This window comes from Populus nigra, chromosome 17 (assembly GCF_951802175.1).
Source record: "Populus nigra chromosome 17, ddPopNigr1.1, whole genome shotgun sequence".
Lineage (NCBI taxonomy): Eukaryota > Viridiplantae > Streptophyta > Magnoliopsida > Malpighiales > Salicaceae > Populus > Populus nigra.
Window position 1 is genome coordinate 13,193,532 of NC_084868.1, and position 10,086 is coordinate 13,203,617.

General features: G+C 32.1%; 1 protein-coding gene across 1 annotated transcript; it reads right to left on the reverse strand.

The window, feature by feature from the left end:
- Positions 1 to 5,833, reverse strand: LOC133676413 (gamma aminobutyrate transaminase 3, chloroplastic). Its single transcript, XM_062098050.1, has 19 exons — positions 5,660 to 5,833; positions 4,373 to 4,506; positions 4,103 to 4,187; positions 3,909 to 3,981; positions 3,595 to 3,692; positions 3,266 to 3,358; positions 2,824 to 2,897; positions 2,700 to 2,738; positions 2,519 to 2,607; positions 2,361 to 2,437; positions 2,204 to 2,278; positions 1,775 to 1,822; positions 1,597 to 1,680; positions 1,430 to 1,517; positions 1,260 to 1,338; positions 841 to 931; positions 675 to 753; positions 339 to 454; positions 1 to 197 (listed from the first exon to the last, which is right to left on the reverse strand). The coding sequence occupies exons 1-19, from the start codon at positions 5,699 to 5,701 to the stop codon at positions 117 to 119; spliced, it is 1,545 nt and encodes a 514-aa protein (XP_061954034.1). The 5' UTR covers positions 5,702 to 5,833; the 3' UTR covers positions 1 to 116.
- Between the last annotated feature and the right edge of the window lie 4,253 nt (positions 5,834 to 10,086).

Here is a 10,086-nt window from a genome sequence, read left to right on the forward strand (position 1 = left end):
GATATAGAATAGGATTAGCACACATTTATTGGATACCAAATGTCTCACAATTCACAGAAGCAAATAGATTTGCTTTACATGAAACCTACAACATTTCCATTATTAACAACTGTTGTTTACTGCTTCTTTTGCTGAGATTTCAATTCCTTTACCCTCTCTTCAGTAGCCTTCAGAGCTTTCCCATATTTGCTAATCAACTGTAAAGCATAAACATTTATTCATTTAATAAAGGGTGGTTCCATTGCACGAAGATAACAACTTTGAATATAAAATGCGGCCCTTGCAAAAGCAGGCAGGGATGGTATGAATCTTGGTTCTTATTCTACACAAAAATATACCTCGTCAACCTCTTCAGGAGACATGATAAATGGTGGAGACATCATTATGTTGTCCCCTGAGACACGTACCAACATTCCTTCCTTCTCACATTGTGCTCCAAAATATGCGCCAACTCCTAGAGGCCATTGCAACTCAAGGATTATTAACAGTGAAATATTAAAGATGATGAAAATCAAGTAGAACTGGTTGCCAAACACGTAATGGTAATGCATGCATAAAGGTAACTCCCATTTTGGTAAAATCCGGAAAACTGTTTTTGGAGAAACATGCTGAAAACATGCCCTAAATTATTATCTGAAGAGCAGCTGAAAACTGAAAAAGGAGCTGAAACTTACCCCACTCAGGAGGGAATGGATCATTTGGTGACTTGTTGTCTACAAACTCGGTACCAAGAATTAAGCCAGTTCCTCGTATCTGAAGTGACAGGATATTACAAGGTAAAGTGTCTGGTAACCTGTTTATTTACCAGATTAGCTTAAATATTTCAAACATAAAATGTACCTCCCCTATGATAGGGCTGTCAGAGAAGGCTTTTACACCGTCTTGAAATTTTGGGGCGATTCTGTTTACTTGATCAAGAATGTTTCTTTCCCTGCAAACAAGTAAAAGTTTGGTTAAATCCTAGACCTAAATATAAATGCTATAACACTTGTATCATGAGCCATGGCCAACCACTGAATAAGCTCATCTAATGCAATTCATTGACAAACAAACCACTTAAACAGATGATTATGGCCCATAAATAAGAAATTACATTGCAATTTCACATTGCCAATATTCACAGGAAGAAGGGATATAAGACAACGCATAATGATCATCAACTGGTTGGTTCATCTATGCTTAGAAAGGTATACATGCTTGAAATCAAATTACTTGAATTCTTATGTGGCCTATCTAACAAATATCAGAAAAGGACGCACTTGTATATCTTTAGCGTTTCAATGGCAACTGCACAAGCTACAGGGTGACCAGAGTAAGTGAATCCATGAGAGAAAGAACCTGAAATAGAAGAAATTAGGAGATGACAAAAAGGAGAAGCATTTTGTAGCATAAAAGAAAAATTGATTCTTGATGAATAGTGTCCACATACCAAGTTTGCTGCTTTGTGAGTCAATCACATCTGAAACTTCAGGGCTCACCATAACAGCTCCTATTGGCAAGTAACCAGAGGAAAGGGCCTGGATAACCAATAGAAAGAGAGATCAAGTAATATCTCAGAATTTGAAAATCGTGCAATTACTTTTTCTCTGACCTTACCTTTGCTACTGATACAAGGTCTGGTTTGATGTTGAATTTGTCGCACCCATACATTGTCCCAAGCCTTCCAAATGCACAAATTACCTATAATAAACAGAAAGAAAGAAGAGAGCTTGAATTGCCAGTGATATAGAGCTTAGACGTAACATTCTTGGTAACAGGGATGGATATTATGTACCTCGTCTGCAATAAAAAGAATGTCATACTTTTTCACCACTGCTTGAATCTGCAGGACAAAAAAGGTGTCAGTTGGACCAGCTGTCCAGCTGTATATGTTGATAAGACGAGTGAGGTTTTTTTTTTGGGTGGGGGGAGATAACAAAAGCAGCATGCCACATTTATAAACATAATGCGACTATTACTCTTAGACAAAGCAGAAGCCTCACTGGTCATATATCATTATGAAGAAGGAGCTATCTGGCTCAATTTTGTTAATGCAAAAACTATCATTCCATTGCATAATATGTCAACACTAAGACGTCAGCAGAAGTGCATGATGACTTGTGAGCACTATTTTTTAAGACTTACCAAAGTATGTTAAATTAGCAAACATCACAGGAGATGGCATTTTCAACCAAATTGCAGCACTGGGTTAAGAAAGTCCCACCTTATCAAAATAAGTTGCTGGTGGAGGTATCACGCCTCCTGCTCCCATGACAGGCTCAGCAATAAATGCAGCAATCTGAAATGAGCAAGCACAGTACATGAGAAATAACCAATCCCTCTATTTCAATTGAAGACGGTCAATCTAAAGATCAAATTACCGTCTCTGGTCCCTCTTTCAGGATAAGATTCTCCAAATTGATAGCTAGTCTGGTTGAGAATTCCTCCTCTGTCTCACCTGGAACATGCATTAGCATGATTGTTAGTCCAAATCATGTCATTCAAAGGATCTGAGCAGCAGGACAGGTGGAGTGCCAACCTGGGAGATGATAACGCCAGTAATGTGGGCAGTCGGTGTGTCGTACAAACGGTGCAGGAAGATCAAATTTTTGGTGCAAAGCTGGAAGGCTGTAACATAAATTTATTGGTTAATGAAACATGAGTTTCATATGTTAAGCTCAAAGATTCTCATCTAAGAAGTTCTCATCAATTATCTTTACCCAGAAAGGCTGGCTGTTATCAAGGTTGAACCATGGTACCTGCCAAATTCAAATATAATGATTAGTAATTGGAAATGTTCCCAACAAGAATATGACAAAATAATCAATTGACCAGACCACATACGATTTTGCTCGAGCTATAAATTTCTTCTTATTTGGTCTTCCAAGAGCATTGTTATAATACCAAACCAGCTTCACCTACAAATAAGTAATTCAAGACACAAAGCACGCACCACACTCAGGGAAGAAAACATAAAATGTAAACCAAGTAAAACAGTATTCTTGCTATCATCATCATCATTGACATTTGTTGATTAACAAGCATTGAAATAAGGGATTGAATATCAAAGCAAGATATAGCTTTGACATCCATGTTTATTTCTCAATTAAATTTCTATTCATCTTTCATGAAAAATTTGCTGATCAGATATTCATTTCATATTTTGCACTCATTCTGCATGTGAATCACAAAGACATACAGCAACTGTTTAACTACACATCAACGAAAATGCATATATGTAAATAATAAAAAGCGAAAGATAAGTGCTTATTGACAAAAAGCAAACCTGAGTGTCATTGGCTTCTGATCCACTATTTGTAAAGAAAGCTTTTGCCATTTTACTTGCAGTAAAAGTTTCAAGAAGTTCTTTTGCAAGATCCTGTCAGATAAAAATGATTATTTAAAACCAATGGAAAGCATTTTCAGAAGATAACAGGTCAAATATTTTGTAATGGAAGGAGCACCGGTGCTTCTGTTTTAGAGAGGCAGAAAGCAAGACATTCACAGATTATGTAAGTTAATTAACTGGTGAGAATTCCATAGATGAAAATGCATTTCATATAAAAAATGAAGTTATTTCAACATAGAAAAGGAAAGACAGAAATATAGGAATACCAAAGAAGGTTTTGTAGTCCGATTCCAAAAGGAGTGGTAAAATGGCAATTTATTCAACTGTTCTGTTGCAGCAGCCACAAGCCGTGGTTCATTCCCCCCTGAAAAAAGCTGATGTCTCAATACATATACAAAGTGGAACCTAAATATGCAAGATGGCACGGGGAAGTCTAGTTCTTGGAATTATCAAATTCTCATATCCCACAACTTGACAAGATATGAACCAGGTGCAGGGGTCTGATAATTTGAATTCATCGAAGTGGAGAAAAATGGAGCGAATAAGTCTCTGATCAACTAGGGTATGCTGTTTCATTTACCTAAGGATGTGCACCAAAGACCAGCAAGAGCATCAAGATACTTCTTCCCATTGATGTCATAGACATAACTACCCTGTATCATTCAGCAGCTTCAAGTTAGTTATGTAATTCAAAGGAAAAAAACTGAGCTTAGATTGTTAGCGTAACAAATATGCTGGGTCAAACAGAGAAGATTTGTCACAGGAAGTATATACCTCAGACTTCTCTATGACTAGGGGATCCAAATCATTACTCTGCCAGCCAGCAGTGAAAGGTGCCAGCATATCATGCCCCTTAAAACTGCAATAACTAAAATTTGTTAGCAACTAATCACCACTAAACAGTATTCCTAGCGAGTGTGAATTTGAATGCAATAGCACAATTGTTCTGGACAAATCAGGGCATATCTACAAATCATCTACACCATGTAGAAGCACATCGGACGCACACACATAGGAGTTGTGTGTGTGTGGGACGTTAAGTACCTGTTGCCCTCAGTAGTTGAATCTTCCTTTTGCAAAGATGCCTCGGTACCATATAACCTGGCCAGGAAGGGGCCCCGGAGAAGATGCTCCTGTGAACTTCCAGAGGCAGTGCCATTTTTTATGCAAGAACCGAGCTGAAAATAATGTATTAAGAAAGCGTAAGCAATAAAAAGGCATGAATGATGAGCTGTGAAACTATAGAGCAAATAGATCATTCAGTATGTGTTTTAACTGCCCAAGAATTTCTCTACTCTGTCCCATACTTCCATACACCATCCTATTCACCAATTTTAACATGAGAAACAGGGTGATTGGTAAGGTAGGAAGAGAGAATCACAACCAGTAGTACTACCAAATTGTTTTCGAATCATCTTCATAATCCTATAATCATGGATCTTTGATTTCGTTATTGGTTCCATTGTCTTCAACTACCTAGTAAAGATTAAGGCATTTAACCTTCAAAATATATAAGCAAGTGCTGCATCAAACACCCATCAAAAGTTCTATAAAACAAATTTCTATTAATCTACACCCCATGAATACAAATCCCTTCTAAGGAAAATACAATTCATTCAAATTGATTCTAACCATTCAAGATGCGAGCAAAACTCCCTCAACAAATCTTCATGAAGTTTCGCATTACTAATCACTAATCTAGCCTCCAAGAAGAAAAGCAAGCAAAATATCCCAAAAATTTGAAAAGGAAAAAGAAAAGAAATGGAGGTCCTTCAGTAACATAGTCAGTGATCTTGTTAAAAATACTAAAAGTATACTCAGCTAAGACAAATAGGTGTATCAAGAAACAACAAAGAAGTCTTAAATTATGATTTCCTTCATTTGGCAAGTGGCATCCTAATGGGATATTCAAGTTCTGTCCTTTCAGTCTCATCATTAAAAAGGCAGTAGATTCAACCAAACAAGGTGATGAACTAACAACAACATAAGCTAGTGTAAAAATCAAAACATGAATGATCTAAAAACAAGAATCCAAGGTCACTGTAACTAATCAAGAATGCAAGAAAAGATAATCCAAGGAAACAAGAATTCACACACTTTTTCAAGAATCAAGATTATACAATACAAGGATCAACAAGACACAGTACTATATGATGACTCAAGAAAACTACATAAGCAGACGTAAAAATTAAAAAAAAAAATTCAAGAATGCATGAAAAGAAAGCCAAGAAAACTGAATTCACAAACTTTTTCAAGAATCAAGAACAGACAACAAAAGGGTCGACACTTTTTGCAGGAAAACATAAATAAGTGTTCCAAGATTTTTGATACCTGGGCTTTAAGAGTGGATCGCAGGAGTTTGCTGATAACCATATTTATGTCTTAGGATTTGTCAAGAAAGACATGCAAGAAAAAAGGAGACGCAGTGGCGGTTGAGTAAGAAAGAGAGAGCGACTGAGACTGTTCCTCTGTGTTGGTTATTATTGCTGATTTCAAGTGTGATTACGAGCCTATTTGGAAATGAAAGTTAATTATACATAGTTTGTTTTTGTTTTTAAAAAGTTGTAAAAAAAATTATTTTTTTTATTTTAATTAAATTTATTTGTGAAGTTTCTAAATTGTTTTAATGAGTTAATATTAAAAATAATTTTTTAAAAATAAAAAATAAATTACTTTAATATATTTTTTAAAAATAATAATTAAAAAGCAATTGTTACTATATTCTAAAACATCCTTTCAAGTTATTTTTTAAATGTTTTTTTAATATATTAAAAATTCTTTTAAAAAAATATTTATTTTTAATATTAATATATTAAAATAATAATAAAATACTACAGAATATTAATATGTGAGTAATTACTTAGTCAAACGATCTTATCCTTTTTCATGTGAGAAAAACTAGAAATCACTTAATTTCCAAACTATCAATTTCTTTACGGAAAGAGGATGTAGATTTAGAAATTACTCCCTAAATAATTGTTAATTATCTGATTTAGGTGATTGCCACTTTGTCAAATGCTTGCCTTTTTTTTTTAATAGTTTTTGTAATTGAAATTAATTTATTCTTTTCTTATGTCCAAATTAAGCCACTCCTTTCAGGAATGATTACTTTTTATTCGGTTCGGTTTTTATAAAGTAAAATAACTAAACTGAATTTAAAAATAAAAACGAACCGAAACCGTTTCACACCTGTTTGGCTTGATTTTTTTCGATTTGGCTCAGGTTTTTTCTTATTTAGATTGGGTTCAGTTTTTTTAATTTTAGACTTATAAAACAGAAACCAAATCGGTCGGTTGTATTAAAATTTTAATTGATTTTTTTTTCCAGTTTAATTTTTTTGATTTTTTCTAATTTTTTCAGTTTAATTAGTTTACTCATTCCCACTCATTTCACAATCCAAGTTGCCTTTCCCATACAAATAGCTAAAATCATATTTTTTATTTTAGCAAATTTTATCTTTTTTGAATCCAGCTTAAATTTTTATAGAATACAAACATATCTAATCTAACACCAGGATATCTTTGAATTGGCTTTTATTAATAAATGTATTATGTGTATATATTACGTTTTTTTAAGATTTAAAACTGAATAATAATTCAAGGAATAAATCTACTTATAAATTGGACTGACGTTTATGTATAAAAATAAATATCTTAAAAAATACAGCATCGTTGACTGGAAAAGACCACCTCATGTCTAGATGCAAAGAACCATCCTCTGCACGTATCTCTTTCGCTAGACAAACGCTTTGTTTAATTTTTTATTTTTTTTTGTTAATTACAAAGGTATTTGTTATAAGTATTTATTAATTTATGTTGATGTTGATGTTTGTGTAAATTATTGAAGGCTTATTCTTCGGTGCTGGGGCGGGTGTCTTCGGTATTTGTATTTTAAAAATATTTTTAAAAAAATTTAAATTTTTTTAAATTTTTATATTATTTTGATATGTTAATACTAAAAATAATTTTTAAAAATAAAAAATATTATTTTAATATATTTTAAAATAAAAATTACTTTAAAAAACATTATTTTAGAAGGTTTTGCCACCGCACGATACTGCAGGCACGTCAGGAACACATCAGTATGATGAGAAAATGTTTTGTGTCCTGTCATATTGTGTTTTTATATGATAGTGGTTTTTATTTAATTATAACTCTTAGCATGGTTAAAAACTAGTGTCGGTTGCATCTGCAGAACAATCTACCTTTTCTGGTTATGACTAAAGAAGTGTTCGAGAATACACTTCAAATCTTGTTTTTTTTAAAAAAATAATTAATTTTTATGTTTTAAAATTATTTTGGTGTAATGATCAAAATTGATTTTTAAAAAATAAAAAAATATTATTTTAATACATTTTCAAGTGAAAAGTAATTTGAACCACAACCATAATTATACTTTCAAACAGACTCCAAATATGTACTTTTTTTTTTGCTGATGTGTTTGTTTTTAGTGGTGGGACTCACTACTAAAAGCAAAAAACACATCAGTAAAAGTAAAATAATTTAAACCGCAATCGTAATCATACTCTCAAACAGGCTCTAAGTGTATACTTGTTTTTACTGATATGTTTATTTTTAGTGGTGGGACTCACTACTAAAAGCAAAAACCACATCAATAAAAGTAAAACAATTTAAACCGCAACCGCAATTATACTCTTAAACAAGCTCTAAGTGGATGTTTGTTTTTGCTGTTGTATTTGTTTTTAGTGGTAGGGTTCACTACTAGAAGCAAAAAACACATAAGTAAAAATATGAATTTACTATTTTAGCCCTTATGTTTATTTTTTATCTTTTATGGAGGGTTGTACCCTGCAATAAATATAGAAATAAAAACAAACAAACATTAAAATTGAGATTACACAGGTTGCGGTAACTTCAAAAATAAACAGGCACCTAATAATTTACCAATAATACCATAACGCGTGGACTCGAATTATTATTATTTTTACTTGGAGCTTCAACGTTTTTCTACAAAATATCAAATAGTTTTGTAAGAAAATGAAAAAAAGTGTACATGCACGGTTATCAAAATTTTTTTTTTGATATGATATAAAAATACAATGTAAACTCGGATGGTAAAATCATAAGTAATTTTTTTTTTTTGTATACATAGTTCATATAAATAGTAAGTAATTTCATCAATAAAGATGTTGTGTATTTGTTTTTGCATGATAAAACCATTACATGCAAGATCTAAGAGAAAAGACTAGAAGTGGCTGGTAAGATTTGCGTTCAAGAAAAACATTAAAAACAATTATGTCTTCACAAATATGCTCCCTTATTAGCTAACATCAGTTCCAATACTCCCTCCAAATACATGACCATATGTAATGATAATTTTAATTTATCTGATGTTTTTTGTCTTAACGAATAATATATCATTTTTAGATATTATTATGCTTTCTTTTAGATATTATTATGTTTTCATAAGTTTCAGATATTATTTGTTACATTTTATCAATCTCAACAAGTGGATCACTAATGAATTGTAGCTTCATATGAACTAAAATGAATGAATCAAATAATTCAAAGTAGGATTTTTTTTTAATCTTGAAGACTGATTCCTTGTTAGATATATCTTAAACAAGTTATGAGATATTCTATAAAGAAATCATAATATTGTAAATTTATTTAAAAAGAGTGATATTTAGGCATAAACACATGGTGGGTTAAACTTCAAAGTATGATCTGTTACTCTTGTCCGTAAAAATATCTCTATGAAATAAGAGTTTTCAAAGTCTTGTTTCATAATAGACAAATTTTTATTTGTTACGAAGGGTTTAATAAATACTATGTTTTCTTCATCCTTGAATTATTGATTGAATAAGGAATTCATAGATAGTGAGTAAACACAAGAGTATCCAATGAGAAAGATAAGAATCTTGAATTTATAATTATTGTAGAATCGGTAATAAAACCGTAATTTTACCTGATTTTACACAATTTCAATCTGATTTCAATTTTTTTTTTTACATAATTTTACATGATATATATATGTTGACTTGTAAAATCATATGATGATTTTATAAGTCAACTCGTGAATTTAATAACTTTGTGCACATATATCATATTGTTGTTTATAAAATTATTAATGCTATTAATATTTAGTTATTTGCACCATATTTATTATCAATGTACATAATATTTTCTCTATAATTATGAATATATAATTTTTTCTATATAATTGTGTGTATTTCAGGGTTTTTTAGACTATACATATACATCATTTTCTTTCTTTTTTTCAAAATTATTTCATATCTCACGAAAAAAAACATGATTTTCCAGTAAAAATATTAGTTCTCGCCTACATGTCATAATTTCACTGATCAACCTTTAATTTCCAACAGCGTCAATAGATAAAAAATTGTTATGCAAATACATTATTAAATATTATATAGATAGAGGTACCATCCATCATGGGACCTAGTGTTGTGGCTAATTACTGGTCCGTACATGCACACTTGTTGCCATAATCATAGCATTCAAATCATGCAATCACAGATTTTGGGTTAGATATTGAGTGGTGGAATATTCTGCAGGCTGTTGTGATACTGTCATGCTGCGAATGTGCAACCTAGTAATAATCTGTTCATTAGCTGGACAAAGCTGGATACCATTCATAATGCTTGGCACAGCTAGACATTGCTGAACACTGATCGAGGCAGATTACGACCACCATTCATGGCTTGTTGATCCATGGTGAAAAGGGTCAGAGTCATATCCGATGAAGTGATATGCTACCAAAAGTGAAGGACAGAA

Excerpts from the sequence above, each read along its gene's own strand:
- LOC133676413 (XM_062098050.1), bottom strand. The coding sequence starts at position 5,701 with ATGGTTATCAGCAAACTCCTGCGATCCACTCTTAAAGCCCAG. Across the intron at positions 2,739-2,823 it reads TTTATAGCTCGAGCAAAATC|GTACCATGGTTCAACCTTGA; the intron begins GTATGTGGTCTG and ends TGAATTTGGCAG. Across the intron at positions 1,518-1,596 it reads ACCTTGTATCAGTAGCAAAG|GCCCTTTCCTCTGGTTACTT; the intron begins GTAAGGTCAGAG and ends TTGGTTATCCAG.